Below are 22,214 nucleotides of genomic sequence, written 5' to 3'. Positions count from 1 at the left end.
ATATCACAAGTAGCACTTATTATCACAATGATTTAGCTATTTATTGTTCCTTGTTGCACTTCATGAAATGGGAGGCGTTTGTCAGTCAAGAGTTGGCAAGCACGTAGAAAGTTGGGGGGGGAGGGGGCGGGGCGGAGAGTCTATTACTTCCCAAGCCATATCTTAGTTATCTTTGAAACCTCCTGCAGGGCTCATAACTGTCACAGACTCTGAGCAGCATTCTCCATCACTCAGACCTCCCCCTCACAGCCCTTTAATATCCCAGGGGAGTTGTGCTGCATACAGACAAGGAGGCCTTGATCCCTTCTCTTGACTTCACCCCCTCATACCTTTCTGCAGGGCTTGGAGGATACTTCAAAGGAGGCCTTGAATGCTCTCCTCTGCTGAGTGGTCAAGATGGTTCTGGGACGTTTGGGTCGCTTATGGTCCTTGCCGTCCTCTGATGCTCCTTTACCTGCCCCGTGGGCTGACTTGCAAAGGCTCTCCTCATCATCGCTTTTGCCTAGAATGAAGCAGAGGACAGTATCCTCAGTCCCCAGATGCACCCATGGAGCCAATTGTTGCTCCATGATAAGTTCTGGGATGCCACATCCCAGATGGCTTTAGGTGTGAGTGCGATAACCTGTGCAGTGCTGACCCAAAAGCTTCCAGAAAGATGTTAAGAATCCACTTCTAAAGCTCAGAAGCAAGACCCAGAAAGTTCACAGTCATACTTACCCTCACTGCTTTATCATACATAGCATGGTGTCCTGGCTGTACATTTCTTAACTGTGTGACCTTAAGTGAGCTAATCAACTCTGACTCCATTTTCTACATAAAGATCATGGCATATGAGAGCTTGCTTCCATGGAATCATTGTGGAGATGAAATGAGCCTATATTAGTAAGGAATTCAAAATGCTCTTCAGCACATAACCAAGGCCCAATAACTGTTGGTTACTAGTATGATTTCCTTGATGCTATTTTTTTTCAATACTAGTCCTAAAGTACTCAGGCATAATTTCCCAGAACTATGTCAAACATTTTAGTTACTACCACAAGGTAGAAAATATCACTGCTTGAAGGATCATCAAAAGCCAGCATCATGTTATCTATAGGCACAGACGACTTGGAATGACCAGGTAACACTTATAATTCCTCAAAACTTCTATAAAGTAAGCAACTCCCTAAGAAAAGTGTGAATTACAACAACTCAGCGAACAGTCAATAACACAGGGGTATTTTCTCCTTTTTATTCTTTGATAATTTCACACATGTATACAATGAAATATAATCATATCTACCTCCATTTCCCCCCTCCAATTGCCTCCAGATAGTCTCACACATGTCGACCTCCTAACTTCATGTTTTCTTATATTTTTAGTAAAACCCACTAAGTCTATTGACTGTTCCCCACATGTGCATGGATGTGGGGTCATCTACCAGAGCATGAACAACCTACCAATGCTCACACCTCCAAAACAAAACAAACAAAAAAACAATGCACTCTCCAATACTAGCTATCAGCTATCAATAGGTCCTTATTAGGGGTGGAGCTTTGTGAGTTCCCTCTCCCTATATCCTAGAACTTTGGCTGGCTTGATCTTGTTCAGGTCTTGTGCAGTCAACCACAGGTGCTATGAGTTCATAAGAGCAATAGCCATGCCATGTGCAGAAGACAACATTTCACAACGCTCTCCCTCTCCTTTGGCTCTTGTGTTCTTTCTGCCTCCTCTTGTATGATGTTCCCTGAACCTTGGCTGACCAGTAGGAAGGTAGTCAATTAAGATGTCCCATTTAGAGCTGAACATTCACAGGATATACAACTGAGAGTGATGCCCAAAGTAGAAAGGCGTCTCTCATATAGGCACTTCTCAGGCTCAGAGGCTGTTTCTAGGGTCTAGGAAATACCACGATAAGTTACTTCTTTTCCTTTTGTGCATTAGGAGCCGCTGTGGGTTGTGGTTCCAAGCTATACTAAGGAGACCCTCTATTATTTCTGAGTCTTATAAATCTTTCCACCCTCAATGCAGAGAAACCCTTACCTCATGGGCTGGCCCTGTGACAGTTGCTGTCCCTCTGGCTACTTTTAAGCAGCCCACAAGACAGACCCAGCAGTTGTAGGTGGCACAGGCCATTTCTTTATTCCTACCTCTCCTGTAGAGGAGACACATTTGTACATGAGTGTTTAGTTAGGATGTGAGCTGAGTTCTAAATTGGCACTCTGCCAGAGCCAAACATTTCCTTTATATGAAAGGCTAAATTTTTTTCCTCTTTCTATGGACAATCAAAACATAATTTGAATGTGAAGAGGCACTCAATTGTGAATCTGCTGAACTAAGAGGAGGCTGAGGTAGGCAGGCATTCCCACCCCCCGTGTTAGCCTTTGCTAGTCATATCATGTTCCCAGTCCCCCAGCTGGTTTCCTCCACTACATTCTGATGACAGTAACATCCACCCTGTGGGTGTCCCAGAAGCACTGATGCTATGTACAAAGGAGCTCACATGACCCCCAACACACGAGTAATGTTTAACATATGCTGTAGAAAGCTTATAGTCTCCGTCTGCCTCGCTCCCCACCAAAGGTACAAATAAAAGACCCCGAGAGATTACAAAGCATCAGCACTAGAGTCCCCGTGAGGAGGGTGATGCCCCTAGGTCCTTCAGCTCCGAAGCTGCTCTTTCCCAGGAGTGATGTCACAGTCGATCTAAGTCATAGCTGTGCAGAGGGTTTTCAAGGCAATCCTAGGAGGTTTGCAGAATAGCATGGAGAAAATAAACATTGAAAGCAAAAGCTTCAGTAAAATAAGATGGTTCCCCAAGAGGCTAAAGGTAGAAAAAGAAAGTCATATCTGTATATATTCACCCTCAATGGCCTCAATCATGTCAGAGACTCCCCCAACCCCTAAAGGGGGGGAGCATATAAAGAGGAAATTCTAATATGACTAATTCTTCAGTGACACTTCTAAGAAAGGGGAATGACTTACAGCTCTCCTGAATTCAGGCAGCTAGGAAAGGGCTGAGTCAGTAAACTGACACTGTGAACGTGCACCAAGGTTGCCTCAGTATAGAGTGGGTTTTAAAATGAAGTTGGGAGATCTTCAGAAGCCTATCATCTGCCAGTGTTGTCAATAACATGGTGTTTGCAAGTGTCTTTCGAAAAGTCAGTCTGATTCTTTGACAGTCATTTCCCACATCTTTTGATGCAAATGGATATTGAAACCTTGGCTCATATAACTAATGAAGATGTAAAATCTGAAATAATAAAAATGGCCCATCTGTGCCAGCTGTCTCCGGGAAAGCAGTGTGGAATGTTGTCTACACAGTCCCATTCTCCCTCCACAGGATTCTGCAGACTTTGCCTGTGAAATTTCTGAGAGTAATTCCTTTAGTCTTTGCCAACTCTCTGGTCTCCGTTCACATTCCACTCTCTAACCTCAGACACTGTACCATAGCCTCAGGGAAGCCATAAGCCACAAGCATGGGCATACCTGTGTCCAGTAGACCTGCACTTGCACAACAGATACCAAGCCAAATACAGTCTGTATACTGCAGTTTAGTGACCTTTGCCCTAACTCTCACCCAACTTCCTGCCTCTCCATCTAAACACATGCATTCTGTGCCCATGTCCCATTCTTTTAGGCCCTGACTCTGGGGCAAGAGGAGCTATTTAACTGGTATACTGTGAAATGGATAGCTAGCAGAATCTAATATGCTCTCGGCTGTGGTCAAAAGCATGCATACTTTTTATCTGGGATGTTGCTACCTGAATAGTCGCCAATGTGGACGGACTTCCAGTTGTCCTGGTGGGTGTAGGTGAGTCAAATCCTGAAGGTGCAGAACAGCATGTAATATGGAATCTCAGGAGCTGCCCATCCCTGTCCTTCCAGTGTGTGACTACTAGCAGCCTGCCGTGTTCTGTGACTTTCTTGGGCTGCTCTAAGCTACTCTGTGACATTCACCAGGGCCACTCTCTTCTCTCTGCAGGGCAGACTTGCCAGACCCCACAAACTTCTCCATGGGAATATATAGTGTGAAATATTTCTCCCAGAGCTGGCTGGGGTACCGGGAAGCAGAAGATGGTAGAAAAACCTTCAAACAGTGAAGGGAGCAGGCTCCCTCTGTTGCCAGAGCCTCCCACACCCAGATGTAGGCTGGAGCTCTCCCTCATAATTTAAGGTGACACCCCTCAGCAGAGATGAAAGGAACAACACTCTTAGCTCTCCAACAACAAATGTTCGCATCCCTGGAGGCCATTTAGACACAAGCACAGAATAAATCTGACTCCTAGTGGGGAAGCCCAGAGCTTAAGTGTCTCTGTACAGCCTACAGAGTGAAATGAACTGGCTTAGCACCAAGTTTGAACACGTTTCTCCAGGCCTTTCTTTCCTTCCTTCTTCTTCTTCCTCCTCCTCCTCCTCCTCCTGCTCCTCCTCTTCCTCCTCCTCTTACTCTTCTTCCTCCTTCTCTTCCTCCTCTTTTTACTCTTCCTCCTCCTCTTCGTCTTCTTTTTAAGTCTGGACTGGTTTAGGGCAGCTGTTTCCCCACCGTCTTTCTGCCCACTCATTTATGATATAAGTAATGGCAGATGAAAGAGCCAGCCATACTTTATGGCCAGGAGACCAAGCAGCACTACCTGTGGGGCCTTGCAGATTCATTTCAGGTTGTTGGAAAAAATCCCAACAGCCCATAAACAGGGTATAAGATAACAGACCTTCGTCCACGAGGTGAGAGTCAGGGAGAAAGACAAAATATCTCCGTGCTAGAGGAGGGGGAGCCAAGAACAGGCCCCAGTGTTTCCCCAGCGATGAGCCTCATAAATGTCTGGCAGGCTGGGGGAGTAGAGGAAGGCTCTGGGATTTGCTGTAGGTAGCAGGAGCAGGGGAAGAGATCCGGGAGGGGCTTACGGTGACTGGATATATAGAAAGCTGTTTCAGCCATCACTTTGCACAGTAGGGGACTGGAATTCCATCAGTTCTGAGAAGAGCAGTGGTCATCTTCAGACACACAGAGTCTATGCAGCTAGTGTTTGCAAACTGCCTGACACACAGGTCTTCAAGGAGAGCTCAACTCACACCAGGAAAAAGGTCCAACAAAAGATCTGACAGGGAACTGGGTGATGACTCTGTTAGCAAACTGCCTACCTTATAATATTGGAACCTGAGTTGAACCCTCAGAATCCATGTTTAAGGCATCGTCACTCACACCAGTAATCCCAGTGCTGAGAAGGCAGAGGCAGATGGATTCCTGAAGCTCACTGGCCAGCCGGCCTACCCTACTTGGTGAGCTTAAGGCCAGCGAGAGATCCTGCTTAGATAGAAAGACAGATGGATGGCAGCTGAGAATGATATTCAAGGTTTTTCTTTGTCCCTCACATGTGCCAGCACATCACACACACACACACACACACACACACACACACACACACACACACACCACATACATACACACATGAATACATATACATGCACACATGAACACACACATTTGTGTATACACACACAAACACATATATACATACCAGCAGATACCACAAACACACACATCACATGCACATACATATGAACATATATACACACATGAACACACACATACACACATACACACACATGAACACCCACATACACCAGCATACACCACACACATACCACATACACACACATACACACAACCATACACATACACACACACACACACCAACACACACACAAGCACAGACACATACATGAGAAACAGAAGAGAGCAGGAAAGAGACAAAGGGAGTGAGTTATAAGAGGTTGACTTGACTAAGAATTTATTCATTAAACGATATTCTCAAACATCAGTTAACCACCCTTGTGTGTGATATAAGGTCACACTGAAGTATGGAGGCAAGGAGGAATCAGGTTATGCTCAGAGGGAAAAAAGACCCAGAAAGATTCAGGGGGGTAAGGGTTTGGTGACAGTTGTGCAGGTGCAGAGAGCGGATAAGACAAAAATTAGCAAAGCTTTACAGGTGGAAGAAGTGGAAGGACATCAGGGGAGCAAACAGGCTAGTAAGTCTAGACCCTAACTAGGAATGGAGGCCCCTCACACTCTCCTAGCGCACTGCTCCATCTCCAGCCCTGCCTTGTGTACTTGGGGGAGGTACAAGAAGAGCAAGAAGGGTCCCTTGATCTTAAAGGATGGGACAGTGAGTTGTGAAAGTTGACAAGTAGGTGGTTAAAAACATAAAAGAGAAAGCGCTTGAAGTCCTTGGAACTGCCAATAAACACTGTATTTAGAAAAGGGGGAGACATGAACCGATGGAGAAACCAGCAGTGAAGGAGGGAGGGCATCTGGAAAGAAGCAAGGAGGAGGCAGGGGTTCCCAAAGAGCTCAGCTGACCCCACTAGAGGGCAGGCTGGGGAACCAGAGAGGTGGTGTGTAGGGGCCCTTCAGCCTCAGACAGGGGTTGCACACTTCACCCCAGGAAGGGGGATATATGATGGAGAGGCTGTCTGGGGTTTCCTGGTGGAGGGATGGTTTGATCAGCATTGATTGCAGGTAGGGGTTCCATGGCCATAGCATATGGGAAATGTTAGGGTACAGAGCACTGTGGATCAGGAAGGCACAGCCATTGCCTCCAAATTGCTGTGCTCATGTATAGCTGGTTGCATCAGGCTACACACTGATTTTGTAATAAGAACATGTCCATCATTTAAGCACCAGTTCCATATGAGCACATAGTTCATCATCACTCAGAAATAGCCTGAAACTCTCCTCCCAACTGCTACACAACAGCCGCAGAGAGGTTCAGGAACCAGCCACCATACACACGGGGCATTAGTAGCAGGGCCATGCCCAAGCACACACTTGGAAGGAGAGATGAAATGAGGGTTTGTTTTTGTTTTTTTTTTTTTTTTTTTTTTTAACCTGCAAATCAAGCACAAGAAACAAGAGCCACCTATGTGTGCTCAAAGTCACATGTGGGAAAAGTTCAAAGTCTTCGTGTCTGCAGACCCACAGCTTGGCTCTTTAGTTCAGAAACGCACAGTGATGCAGAGTGACTGAGAGCTGAAAGGAGATGAAAGGCCCAACCCCCCTAGAGCCTTGGATAAAGACCCCTCTGATGGTAACATTCCTTCATCTATAGAATAGGTTTAAAGGACCTAGTACCTGAAACGCATCCTGTTACACCTGAACTGTTACACTGTTTCTGCTACAGCCCTGTGAGGCTGTCACTAAACTGAGGCTCCGGAGGGGAAAAGTGATCTCTTGTCTGAGGCACAGAGCTGGAACTCTTTTGTCTACCTCCTGTGCCTCCCCTCTGCCCCCCATGCCCACATATCTACCTGTCAGGCCTCTCCAGGATACTGTGAGGACCCAAAGAAGCCTCCTGCTTGCAAAATGTCAGGCACCGGACAACTGTTGGCTGTGTGGCTGTTATTACTGAATAAGGAAAGGAAAGACCTGAACAAGAGGAGAGAGGACGTCTACCCATGTTCTTTTCAGTCCCAAAGGGACAGAGCTCACTTCAATCTTAATCACGCTCTGTTCCTCATACAGCCCCACTCTCTCCTCCCTCCCCACAGAACCTTTCAGCCAAGCCCAAGGACGCTCTCCAATCAGCTCCTAAAGTCTCAGAATCTCAGAAGCGGAGCAGACAAAAAAGCCAAGCTCCTGAGTGAGGCAGTTGGTTCCAAGAAAGACACCTTTGTTTAGAGACAGCCACTGCAGAAGGAGGATCTGTGCCAGGATACGGAGAGGGGCCACCAGGGTCAGAGCCAGGCGGGTCACAGCCAGGGCACCCTGCTCAGTCTTCCAGGAAGGTCCCAAAGGGGAGCTGTGTCTGTGAGCCTGAGTTCTGGCTACTGGCCACAGCTGGATGCCTCTCCTGTCTTCCTCATGAAGGGAGACCTTGTGATTGAGAGGTATGGAGAGAAACAGGGTGGTATTGGCCCTGAGTGGCAAAAGTACTTTTGAATTGCACATTTGAAATGTTCTTAGACTAACAGCTATCCTGCCTCTCTCTCTCTCTCTCTCTCTCTCTCTCTCTCTCTCTCTCTCCACACACACACACACACACACACATCTTTTTTCTCATCTAATACTAAAGTATATGTAGCCTTGTGAAACCCATGGACCACATGCAATCTAAACTGCTGAGCAAGNTCTCTCTCTCTCTCTCTCTCTCTCTCTCTCTCTCTCTCTCTCTCTCTCTCTCTCTCTCTCTCTCTCTCTCTCTCCACACACAAACACACACACACACATCTTTTTTCTCATCTAATACTAAAGTATATGTAGCCTTGTGAAACCCATGGACCACATGCAATCTAAACTGCTGAGCAAGAGTACAAATACTAATGGTGCCGGTGCCTTTGTCACACACCGGTGTCAGAAGTTTCCTGTGCCACAACAAGCAAAGCACTCCAATCAAACAGGGATGCGTGTACTAAACAGAGCCCGTAACTTGTTCTGTTTCCATCTGGCCGGCCTCCAAGGGGGAGGCTGTGAGGCTCATAACAAGTTAATTTGGTTGTTTGGGGCTCACAGCTCAGCCTAGATAAAAGCTCATTAGTCCAGCTGCCCAGTGGTCATCAGGCACAGGGTGTGATATGCATGACATCCTATTAGCTTATATTAATAAGATGAGTGTGCTCGCTCTGACTTAGAAAGTGGCGTCAGCGGACCGAATGCCATCTCTCTTTGGAGCAGTCCAATTTTGTTGCATTAATTAGTAGTCTTCAGGAGGATTAACTGTCTGAGTAATATTAAATTGTTTGCAGGCAAGGCTGGAAAACAAAGGGTTAATTATCCCTTCAAGTTAATAAACAAAGGGAGGAAAAGAAAAACCATCAAAAAATTACACTCTCCCAGGTAGTTAGGGAGTTTGCAGGAACTGACTAATAAGCTCAAATTTAGAGGCTTGGGAGTATACAACCTTCTGACACAGCCACACTGAACTGTCATCTACGGAGTTCATTTTCAATGAAGGACTACAATAGAAAATCTCTCTGTCTCTTTCTCTCTCTCTCTGTGTCTGTCTCTTTGTGTCTCTGTTTCTCTCTGTGTCTCTGTCTCTGTGTATGTCTGTCTGTCTCTGTGTCTGTGTCTGTCTGTCTGTCTCTGTCTATCTGCCTGTCTATCTCTCTCTCATTCACACACACACACACACACACACACACACACACACACAAGTTCACCATGCTCACAAAGTAAGCCTCATATTTTGTGTTGGGCCACATTCATAGCTATCCTGGGGCATAGAGACCCACTGGGAAGCATGCAGAAGAGAGATCCATTTAGTTAAACTCACTGTGGACTTAAACACAGGTAATTAGCCCATTTGAGCCCTTGGCCAATACACCATAGCTCTGAACAGACCCTCTCCTGCTTTGGAAAGGTGAGCAGAGGCTAGTAACCTATGCCCTCAGACTCCCAGCCGTTCGATAACCCACCGACCGGCCACCTTCAAAGGGCAGGGATTTATTAGCTACCTCCACCACTGATGCTCAGTAAAGATGACCCTTATGCCACATGATCTTTCCTTCACATTGCTATTTATTCCAACAATGTGCTATCATTGTATCCATACACACCTAGTTATTTTACCACAAAAAAAGATAGGAGAAAGTCATGGGAAAATAGAGAATTGTTGTAGTAAGGATACAGAGAAGAAGGAAGGACATGAAGAGAAGCAGGTGGAAATAAACAGAGAGGGATCACAGCTGGTGTCAACCAGACCACACATTCTTCAGGGTCAACTTACAGGAAGGAAGGAAGTCCTTACTCCTGGCAAGCTGGCTACCCTTAGAAATGGAAGGCTTTCAACAGACAATGTTCTTTATGAATGAAAAAGCAAAATTGGGTGAAAATAACACAGACATTTCTTCCAGGAGATTGAGCTTTCCCTACATTAAAACTATACTGAGTATAACCATATGCAACCAACTTGATTGCTACCCCTTGGAAAGGATACGTGATTACACCTTTGAGTGAAACTGGGTATACTAAGATGGTCTTTATTTTAGGGCACTATTACTAGAAACACTTTACATCACTAACTAGCTTTAAATTTCTACCGTTATTGTTAACTCATTTATCCCCAGTCTTATTAGTATTTATATATCACAGAGTTTGCTAAGTTGAAACCTCAGCAAGAGAAAAAACATACTGTTTCTACAACCTCTAGATCCCTACAATAACTGCAGAACAGTGCTCATTAAAATTGAACGTGCTTCAGAAGCACCTGGAGGGCTGGACAGATGGCTGGGCTAGTCCCCAGGGCTTTGATTCAGTGGGTCTGGGACTAGCCAATGGTTTTCTAGGTCTAACTGAACTTGGATGCCACCACACTAGGTCAGGAACCACACTTGGAGAATCACTGACCTGGAATTCAGCTTTATAAACTACAGGTCACAAATACAGAGGTCATGAGAAGCTTGACAACAATAAAGGGTTTCTGAATGGACAACAGCCCAATAATCAACTAAAGGTCAAACTTGCAGTAAATGAATCTGGGGTGTTTCTGACAGCGAGCCACCATATTGTTCCCCACGACCTCAGGGCAGCTTTGGTTCTGAGCGTGTACACAAGTGCTCATTACTATGTAAATTTGCTTTTGTCTTTAATAAATAGTAAGCTTGTATCTATGCTGAAGGTTCTTTAAAATAAACTTCTAAGGGATTTATTAGTAGTAAATGAAGATCTATTTTGTAAATTTACATACCTAAAGATTGTGTAAAATTTCTCAGGAAAAAAAAAAACCCACCATGGGAAGAAAAAAGATTAAGAAGTCCTGATCTAGAAAAAGATTAAAGAAGAAAAAAGATTAAGAAGTCCTGATCTAGAATGTTCTATTCCCCCACTATACTGCAATGTGCACACAAAGAGGTCTCATTAGAGTTTCTGAAGAGGCACGATCAATCATAAAACCTCCCATTCGTAGGCAGCTAAGACCTGTCTCCATTTTAACTATTTCAGCCAAATCCTCAATGATGCTTGTCAGTTTTAATAACTGGGCAAAATACAATGAAGTTTTTAAATCCTGTTTTTCCTTTAACTCATAATGGTAGAGCTAGAGGAAAGGGTGAGGATAACATAAGACTTGGAATATGAGGCTGTCAGGTACAGGACTGGCCTTAGCAGCCATCACCTTGAGTGACAGCATCACACACAGGTTGAATCCTCCTCCTCTTTGTCACTGTGGTGGCCGCTAGATCTCAGAGCTGTGGACGTACCCAAGCACGTAGGAGACAGGGAGGCTCTGAAAGGCTTCTGCATCCCAGACATCTCTCCTTGACCCTCAAGCTCCAGTGACTCTCTCCCACCTCTCTTCATTATCACCTCTTCTAGGATGAAGCACGGTGTTGATCAGCCCTTCTGTTTGCAGGGCCCAGGTGACTCCAGAGTGTGCCTCTCTCACACTACATGGATGTCAACACATGTCTGTTTCCTTTACTGTCTTAGATCACATCTTGGAATGAGTCTTCCCTCTGGATCATCTGTTTCATCCCTTCTGATACTGGCGAGAGCTGGCAAATGAGAAATAACGTGGCATTGTGGGTACAGCTGCGCTTCAGGGAAACGTAGGCAGCTCTGAGTGGAGCAGCAGCCGTGGTCTAGCTCTGCCACTGAATTCTAGATTAATCTCTCTTCTCTGCCCTGTGCTTGAGAAGTGCATAGACCGCATTTCTCTTTAGCTGAATTTATTTTTCTCCCACAGAATGAGACTCTTAATTTTATATAAAATTATCTTCATAGATAAATACATATATTTTCAATGTTCAGAGGTGCCTCATGTTAAACCATCATTCATGTATTCACCTAAAATATTCATTTTACAGAGTGATTAATATACACCCCCAAACAATACAGACTCTCTGCCTCTAAGAACGTCCTGGGTAGTGGAGAAGATGAAAGAGTAGACATTGCCAAAACAGGACATGAAGAGTTTTAGTAAAATGTAAGATTCTAGAGAATACAGGAGAGGGGAGGTCAATGTGGTCATGGCAACCAGGGCAACTTTCTGCAAGATGACCTATAGAAAGCTTAAGGTAGGTTTGCTAAAACTAGACACAAAATAAAGAAGAGAAAGCAAGAGTCTGTTACCACACTTGAGTGAAGGGCAGTGCCAAAGGGTGAACAGGATGGTCAGGAAGGACCATGTGTTTCCATGCTCTAGGATGCAGACCCAACAGTAGGAGCCCTACAAGCAGGAAAAGGGCCTTGGAGTCAGAAAGCTGAGTCTAATGCTGTTTCCTTGGGGAGCAACATATTACTTAATTTCTCCAAATTGTAGTTTCTTTCATACTAGACACCCAAGAAATGCAAACCATTAATAATATCCTCAACCACAACAACGTATTCACAAAGTGATATCATGCATATATATATATATATATATATATATATATATATATATCATATACAAGGAGAACATAATAAAAAGCTGAATAAGTCAGGCATGGTGGTACGTTCATGCAATCCCAGCATTCACCAAGCTGAAGCAGGAGGCTTGTGATTTTTAGGACAGTCTGGAGTAAAACCTTGTCTTTAAAATAAGTATGTGCCTACCCATTCTTGAGAGAGAGAGAGAGAGAGAGAGACAGAGACAGAGACAGAGAGACAGAGAGAGGGGAGAGAGAGAGAGAGACAGAGACAGATTGATTTTAATTTTAAAATAGAAAGGAGGTGGAAAACCACTTAAGTTACAAGTAGCAAGACTGTCATACAAGCAAATAATCAAAATGCCATTCAAAGAGATGATTTGGCCCATCCCTACACCAAGCACTGAGCACAGTTAAATGTTACAGCCATCATTGTGGGCTTGGAAAATATAGTTGTGAATACAACAGATGTTCCCCATTACTCAAGTAGAACCTACCCACCTTTGGGGAAGACATAGCCAATAAATAAATGATGAACTGAGTCATTTTAGAATCTAAGTCAAATGTAAATAGTGATGAAAGATACTGAAAACAGAATGACTGTGACAGAGACATCAGTGGTGATGGATAGTATTTTAGTGTGTGGCCGGAATGCTCAGGAGTTAAGATCCTGCAGGTAAAATGACATTAAAAGGTGACAAAAGAAAGCAAGTCAAGCAGTGAGCTCATGCAGAATGTCCCTGGCTCAAAGTGATCAGCTCTCATAGCCAAGTCTCTGTGCACAAAGAGGATAAAGGGAAAAGGGAAAGCGAAAGCAGGCAGTAGATTGTTCAGGTTAGACGTGGGTCATGCCAGCAGGCTTGGACTGAATTTAAGTAGGATGAGAAGCTGTAGCTAGAAACTGTGTGATGGCTACTCTTGGTTGTCAACTTGATTACATCTGGAATTAACTAAAACCCCAGAGGCTGAGTACACCAGTAAAGGATCTTTTCAAAGACACACTTTTAATGTGGATCTTTTGAGGTGGAAAGATATACCTTTAATCTGGGCACACCTTCTGTGGGCGACCTATGTAAAGGACAAGGGAGAAGGAAGCTTGCTCACTTTGTCTACTTGCCCTCGCTGGCAAGTTCATTCCTTCACTGGAATTAGAGCCCATTTCGTTGGGACTCTGGGATATACTGAAAATCAGTTGAGACATTAAGGCTCATGTAGTGAACAACTACTGGATTCTTGGACCTTCTGTTGGTAGACAGCCATTTCTGGAATGGTTGGATCACAGCCTGTAAGCCACCCAAATAAATCCTCTCTGTGTGTGTGTGTGTGTGTGTGTGTGTGTGTGTGTGTGTGTGTGTGTGTGTGGTTTATTTATATATCTATGTAAATAGATAGATGATGGATTCATAGATGATAGAGATAGATGATAGATTAGATAGACAAGTAGGTAGATGATAGATAGATAGATAGATAGATAGATAGATAGATACATACATACATACATAGAGAGAGAGAGAGAGAGAGAGAGAGAGAGAGAGAGAGAGAGAGAGAGAGAGAGATGGAAAGATAGATAAACATATAAATAGATGCATTCTGTAAATCTTGTTTTTCAAGAGAATCCCAATGCACCCTGAAAGAGAAAAGGTAGATGGCACTACTTGTTCCTCATCACCCAAAATTCAGGGTTTTTTGTCTACTTTATTCACCTTTTCACCATGGAAGCCCAGACAACTGCTCTCTATTCAACGCAAAAGAAGGCTCCAACTTTAATGAACTAATATGCTGGTTTCCGTTTTTTTCATTCTACCATACTAGACATCTCTAACTTTTTCCTCATCTGTTTCGCAGGTTTTCTGTCACTCAGGTGTATTCCTTGCTCACTGTCTGCTCTGTGTCACCTGAAGGACAAACCTCACAGGCTGCTGCATGAGCCAACGGGAAACATTTACAAGGCAGACAGAAGACAGGGAGAGACCAAGGTCTTCCCGTGACCTCTCTGTTCCTTGGGTAATGTCTCTGGCAGCTGTTGGCATTTTCCCACAGTGCCAGCTCACACCTGGCAGCTTAGGCTTCCACCAGATGCCCCAGAACTTATCTCACTTCCTTGGCATGTCGACTTAGGGGACCCGGCAGCATGCTTTCCTGTTAATTTGGAGGCTGATCTGCCTTCATGTCTGTCACCTCACTGGCTGGGTTACTGGTTCTCCAATTCAAACTCACTTGGTGTTATAAATGTTTACAGCTGTGTATCCTTTCTAAGTTGAGCCTTGGCTGATTCAGTTCTTGAGAGTGACAAGGAACTTCAGCAAGGGACTGTCTCACCTGCCAGGTAAGGCCCTAGAATTACTCTGCCTCACTGGCCGTGCTCAAATCCAAGTTGGATTAAGTCATCTTCCTGTTAGATTCCTTGAAGCTACAGTTGTAAGGCTCATACAAGAGGATTCAATATGCGCTGGAGCATAAAAGACATTTGGTTCCAGGACTTAGACTTCAGAATTCTTGGGAAATTAGTACTAGAAATCTACAGTCAGCACCATGGCCAGATCCAAGAGGCCAAAGGAAAAACACTTAGAGGCCCCAAAGCATCTAGAAGAAATCTTATTCCGGAGACTGGGAAGAGAAAGTAGGATGTTGTCACATTTTTTGTCTTAAAACCTCTCTTCAATTTGCCCATTGTGTGTGCTGAGCTGTTAGGTAAGAACCAAACAGCTAAGAACAAAGGTTTTGTCACCTCCTGCATCACCTCTAGAATAGTTAACATTGACACAGTCTCTGAAATTTGTCCTAGAAATCAACTATCACATTGCATCAAATACAAGGTACATTTAATTGTAAGATATGTCTTTATTTTATAGATCAGTGAAACCTTGATGCATTGTGGAGTGGGGGTTCACTCTTCTTCAGTGGTGTAGCCATTGATACATTATCTGAGTTCTAGTAAATAACCCCACACTATGCAAGCAACTCTAATTAAACTCAATAGGTCATTTTTAAAGGCATAAAAGTGGAAGGGGACTTGCTAGAAAGAATGGGTACAGGGGGTGTAGTGGAAAAGGGGTAATGGGGTAATAATATGGTAAACTACTTTATATACATGTTTGAAATTGTCAAGGAATACATTTTAAAATATTTTTAAAGCTGGGGTAAAATATTTTCTGACCACATCAACTGTGTCCTGTTACAACTTAGTGTACCTTAAAATGGTATCAGTGAGCTGGGAAGATGATTCATTTTATAAAAATGCTTGCTTTGGGAATACGAGGAGCTGGACGCTCATGTAAATAGTAGTTATGGCAGGGCATGACTGTAATCTCAGTGCTGGGAACGAAGAGACAGGTGGATCCCTGGGACTTGATGGACAACCAGTCTACGTGAAGCATGGAGTTCTATGTTCAGTGAGAGACCCTGACTCAAAAAATACAGTGGAGAAGAAGTTGAAGATGATGCACAGTGTTGACCTCTAGTCCCACCTATAGGCATAAACATGTGCATGTACACACAGACACACACAGACACACACAGGAACCAAAACTGGTGCCTTCGATGTGAAATATAACATCAGCCTTGTTTAAGGCACTTTAATTCTCTTAAACCAAATGCATCATTTAAAGGACTATGCAGCCATTCTAGGCAACCCCAAAGATCAGGATCTTAAGGGGATACCCACTAACTAGAATAATAGAGGTGAGTAGTCATAACTCCTTGACTGACCACCAAACACAGATTGAACCACATTTGTAAGACACAAAAGGGGGCAGCCCAGAGGCCTGAAGTGGGTATAGAAAGTTGATATTATCTGTGCCACCAGTGACCAAGATGTGTTCTGGGACAAGAGACTTATCTCCAATTTCTTCAACTAATGAATTGAAGGACTTAAACAGATGCTTCTTATGTCTCATTCAGCTTGATCTGCCATGATCACATTTCTGCGTTTCCAAATAAAAGAGGGAAATATTAACAAAATTGTTGTTCATGATCACAAAGTTTATCACGGTTACTCAATCCGGAACATCTTCTGTCCCATTGAGCACTTGAAAATTAAATCTATTGAAGGATCTTTCTCTAGTTGTAAGTCAATGAATGAGAGAGAGAGAGAGAGAGAGAGAGAGAGAGAGAGAGAGAGAGAGAGAATAGAGAGAGCATAACTGTTCTGTTGTACCACAAATGCCAAAGTGTAGTGTTTCTGGTGAGGTATACTGAGACCATCATGGATTGAGTGCTGAGTCCTCCTAAAATTCATACATTAAAATCTTAAGCCCCAAAGTGATGGTATTTGTTCTAGTTTGCTTTCTGTTGCCTTAATAAATGCCATGCTCCAAAGCAACTTGGGATGTGGAAGGTCATATTACAGCATGAGGGGAAGCTGAGGTAGGAGCTCACACAGGAACCTGGAGGCAGCAACAGCAGCAGAGACGTGAAGAAATGATGTCCATCCATTCACTTTCCAGGCCATGTTCTTATTAGCATAGGTTGATCTTCACAGGGATGGCACTGCCCACAGAAGGCTGAGTCCTACTGCATCAGTTGGCAATCAAGAAATGCCCCACGGGCATGTCTACAGGCCAACGTGACAGGACAATTCCTCAGTTGACGTCCCTTCTTCCTAAGTGTGTGGAGTTGACAGCTGCGTTCAACCATCATCATATTAGTGGTAAAACCATTTAAGCGTAATGGAGTCATGAAGATGGTTACCTTCTAAGCAGGATTAGTGTCCTTGTAAGAGGGATCCCAAAGAACTGAGTCTTTTTCCAGGTCATGAGAATACAATTAGAGGTTGACCACTTGCAACCTCAGAAGCTTTGACCAGAGACCTCAATAGTGCTGGCACCCCAACTTTGGACATGCAGCTTCCAGGGTTATCAGGCATAAATTTTTTTATTGTTAATAAAGCATCTATCCTGTTATACCTAGCCTGAGCATCTCTGTGAAGATCAGCCTGAGAATCTTCTACAACGTATGTGTGACAGTGAAGAAAATCCACAAAGCATGTATGTTAAGTCTCCAAAATGATGTACCTTCTAATTTATTATGATACAATGTGAGTAGCCACAGTAGCTGTCACTTGACCTGTGCTTCAGTCAGCCCCTCAATTTGGTGTCTTGTAATTTTAGCCTCAGTATTCTCCCATGACCTTCTCATATTTCACCTTTCGATATATCCAGAGTCAAGAAAAATAACCTAGGTGTGGAGAAACTGGCTTTGTGAAATCAGCCCTAGGAGCCAGGCATGGGAAGGCTAGAACATACCCTGTGCTGGAGCAGCACCACGCCCTGGGAGAGAGTGTGGAGATGCATAGGAGAATTTACCACTTCGCAGATCTGCACTTCTCCACAAGTCCCTGGAAGTTCCTGATCTCAGGCTCAGAAACCCAGGACTCAGGAAAGAAGGAAAGGACCTCAGAAAAGCAAGAGGAAAATGTAAGAGCTTGGATCTAACCAGTTTCTCAGGGGCAAGCCAACTAACTCTACATGGCTTTCCCTTACATTCATGTGGAGCAGGTCCCCAGCCTCCTGGAGAGCCACAAGCCAACACAGGTGAGTGGTGAGCACTTCCCATGCCCTTTCCACCACCACTGCCAGCTCTGCTTTTAGGGAGGCACACATTTCTGCAAAAACAAGAGACCTCCAAGTTGTCGATGGTTGCTTTAAAAGAACATAAATATAATTTGAAATAAACTAATGTCCTGCTGCATTAGTCAGGGTTCTTTAGAGTCACAGAACTTATAGATCGTCTCTATATAGTAAAGGAATTTATTGATGACTTACAGTCTGCAGTCCAATTCCCAACAATGGTTCAGTAGTAGCTGTGAATGGAAGTCCAAGGATCTAGCAGTTGTTCAGTCCCACGAGGCAAGCAGGCAAAAAAGTGAGAGAGTAACTCCCTTCTTCTAATGTCCTTATATGTCTCTAGCAGAAGGTGTAGCCCAGATTAACCTTGAACTCAGAGACCAGATGACCTTGAACTCAGAGATCGCCCTGTCTTAATCTTCTGGAATCCATAGCCANTANGCCTCAAGATCTCCATACCAAGATCCAGGTCAGAAACTTCTATCTCCCAGCCTCCAGATTAGGGTCACTGGTGAGCCTTCCAATTCTGGATTGTAGTTCATTCCAAATATAGTCAAGTTGACAACCAGGAATAGCCACTAAACCTGCATACACAGTATGCCAATTCTTATGAAAAGTGCTGCATGCAGTCCATCCCACTGACACGTTCCATTTGCAGAGACTGTCTGGTGACCTTTGTCTTTCCTTCCAGTGCCCCCAAATCCCTCTGGTCACCCCCCCTCCAGCTGTTAAATTAAGTAACACCAGCTGTGGCTCCTCGCGCCTTTGCCAGAAAATCTAATGTGCAGCTTCCCAATCATTCACAGGAAGAAAATGATGAGTCAGGAAGAAGTCCTTGGGGTGTTTGGCACTCTTGGGTTTTGCCACTCTCTTTGCCAGTGCATGAACAGGATGGCTAAGGACCATAATAAGTGCCCAGTACATATGCATAATGATACATCTCTTTTCTTGAACACGTACTTGGTGCCAGGTACCACAGGAGTTACTACTCTGTGAAAACCTCAGAACATTCCACTTCACAAACAGTAAAGGGGAAGCTCAAATGCTTATTCAAGGTCACCAGCCATGAGGAGGAAGAACTAGAATTTGAGCAAGGTACCCATGCCCACAAAAGCCTTTACTTTTAAAACTGTGTTAACTGATTCACGGCCCACTTCTACCCTCACCAGTTTCTCTTGTCTCTGTATTATTTAAAAATGCACACATTGAATAGCCGCTGATCTATCCAGACAGTGAATTCTTATTCACTGGCTGTACCTTGTGTTGAAGTCTATCTGGACTATGGAAAACTGTAATTTTTCAAAACCTATTTTATATTTCCTACATGGCTTAGGGGCTGGTCACAGAAGAGGGACTCAAATGTCTGAATGGCATGCAGGTGATGGTAATACACAGGGACTTGTGGAGTGTGTGTGTGTGTGTGTGTGTGTGTGTGTGTGTGTGTTGCAGACTCAGAGGTTGAGGGCATTTCAGAAGCTGTTATGTGAAAATCTTATCCAGTGCCCAGCTTGCCTCATATCTGTTTACTCACTGCATATCTGGGATACCATGAGTCAGTCAGTCTGAGCTGTACACTATGTTGGTGGTGATGAAGCGAGCTACATAGTGTCAAGGCATCATAAAGGAGTCACTAAAAGGACTTAAGAACAGATGTCCTAACACTTCAGGCTTGAGGAGAATTTGACTCTGCATCAGCCCCAGCTGAGTTAGAATAACTCACAGCTGCCCAAGGGAATTTAGACAGATGAGTCTCCATAAGCAATGTCACTAGGAGGTTCAGGGGACCACCCTTGTGACGGGGCTAGTCTCTGTGGCTGATATCTGGTGGGCACTCCAGTACGGAACTTAAAAAGTTAAAAAGATTAGTGCCCGACTCCCACACAGCCAGTGATACCTATGAGTCTGACTTCGAGCAAGATCCCAGGGGAATCTGACTTTTTCCTCCTAAGTCATATTTTGAGGACAACCGCTCTATTGGTACTTGTCAATGAGTGTGTGCATGTGTGTGTGTGTGTGTGTGTGTGTGTGTGTGTGTGTGTGTTTTGTAGTCCTAAAGACTCAGACAATAAAATCTGTGGGAACACTTGTAGAGACACTACCATGTTTTAAATTGCCAGCTTTTCTATAATTCCTAAATGTGTGTCATTAACACACACAGAGAGAGAGAGAGAGAGAGAGAGAGAGAGAGAGAGAGAGAGAGAGAGAGAGAGAGAGAGAAAGTGCACACATCTTTAAGCCCTAAATTCAATTGCTCAACTGTCCACCATATCCACTATTCACCAAGTCACTCAACACTCCCCACCTGAATTAATTACCTTGATGATTCTTTATTTTCTGGACATGTTTTGTTTTTTTTTTTCTACTGTGACATTATCTGCACACTGTAGAAACACGAGTGTCAACCTCAGAATGAGCATTCCTGACTTTACTTGATGACAGTTTCAATTCTGGAGTCGAAGCCATATATCACTGGTTTGACCTGTTCTGCTCACCATCGTAACCTGCCCACACTCAGAATGATGTCTAGCACATAGTAGGGATTCGTTGAAATGAATATGACTGAACGTGAAAATGAACTAATTATTTGAAACCTCTAACCTGTACTTTGGTCCACACTCACTCCTCCCACCACAGTAGCTTATTCCCCCTCCTTTGCATGGGGCATCACCAACTCTAATCATCCTGTGCCATGGAGCATCACCAACTCTAATCCATCCCCTGTGCTTCTCTTTCACAAGAACTGACCAAGTAACTTCACCCTGCGACAAACTCCCGTTCAGTCTTTCCACAACCGTCAGAATGTATTCAGTCCCTTCTCCGTTGTTCGGCTAAGGTCGGGTGCAGAATATATTCAAATACAATACATGAACACTTCCTGTTTAAGTACCAATCTCACCAGTAACCAGCACTAGCAGCTCAGTCCCCCAGAGGAGCCCCACGATCCAGCCTTTCCTTCAAGGCTCAGATACAACAGCCTTCAGCAGCTTAGAACAGGAGAGGCTACACCACCCCCCTCCAGCAACCACTTAGAAAACACCTCAATGCCATATACTTGTGAAGCGCTTTTTGAACACTTTCCTGGGTTTTGTTAATGTTGGTTTGCTTGGTTGGTTATTTAAGACAGAATCTCATGTAACACAGGCTGGCCTTGAACTTGCCATATAACCAAGACCTGTTGATTCTTCTGCCTCCACCCTGACTCCTGCCCCACACCCCAAGTGGTCTGATTCCAGGAGTGTGCCATCATGTCTGGAATAGCTCCAGGAGTCATTTACACCTAACACACACACACACACACACACACACACACACACACTCACCAAGAAAAATTGCTGCTCATACCGGTATCATCAACTATACCACGAATCACTACAATCACTGGTGAGGGGTTTTGTTGCAGTTATTGTTTTGTCCACTAAGGAGCCCTGTGCCTGGAATGCAAGGGTTTCCTGCTACTTGTAATTGCTGGTAGCTAACTCAGCATCTAACAGATAGCCAGGCCCAGAGATGTTTGCTGAACTGGCCTCAATTTAATTTAGTTAGCATCAATCACAAGTGTGAGGAGTAAACAAGCCGTGGTGGACTTAGACCAAGTCTCAGAAGTCTTTACCACCGCCAAGGCCAAACTGAAAACTAAAGTAATTACTCTGGTAGATAACTCATGAAAGAAGGAGTGTTATTTGCATTTGAATGATCTGTCGAGGATTTTCTGCTTATTGATGTTTCTGGGATTTTTCAGATAATAGCTTCAATTCTTTGATTCTTTCATGGTGTGGAGAGTAGGCCAGAAAGTTAATCTATCCATCCCTGTCCCATCTGAAAGCAAGCAGCTTTCCAGCAGCTCTGCGGAACAGAAAGCACCCATAGAAACCGTGAGTGTCCTGAGGTGGAGGATGGAGGGGCAGAGATGCTCACATTCAGCGCTCTCCACAAGAACGCCAGGAGGGTGCCCCTGACTTATGTTTCAGTAACACCTGGCTCCATACATCCCTGCCCTTAGCACGGGGTCTGGGGAGGCTATACAGAAAGTGGCATCTGTGGCACAGGACACAGGAGACTGGGAGGAAAAAGGAAATCCGGGTTCAGACAGGATGTGTGTCTGTGTCTGTACTTCTAAGGGCAGGGCCGGGTGGAGAGAACAGAGAGGGTAGCCATGTCCATCTGCAAACCAATAACAGCAAGCAACAAGCAAACAAGCAAGCGATCAAGCAAATGCATAGACACACAGACAGGCGCGTGCGCACAAACACACACACGTGTGTGTGTGTGTGTGTGTGTGTGTGAGAGAGAGAGAGAGAGAGAGAGAGAGAGAGAGAGAGAGA

General features: G+C 44.3%; 1 protein-coding gene across 1 annotated transcript in view; it reads right to left on the bottom strand.

The window, feature by feature from the left end:
* Window positions 1-22,214, bottom strand: part of Lmx1a (LIM homeobox transcription factor 1 alpha) — a 146,863-nt gene that overhangs the window by 10,015 nt on the left and 114,634 nt on the right. Inside the window, exon 6 of the mRNA XM_021198399.2 lies at window positions 330-502. Within this exon, the coding sequence (XP_021054058.1) occupies window positions 330-502 (173 nt within the window). The remainder of the gene's footprint in view (window positions 1-329; window positions 503-22,214) is intronic.

Source organism: Mus pahari, chromosome 5 (assembly GCF_900095145.1).
Source record: "Mus pahari chromosome 5, PAHARI_EIJ_v1.1, whole genome shotgun sequence".
Lineage (NCBI taxonomy): Eukaryota > Metazoa > Chordata > Mammalia > Rodentia > Muridae > Mus > Mus pahari.
Note: the sequence above shows the minus strand (reverse complement) of the source record. Positions and strands in the feature narration are given on the sequence as shown.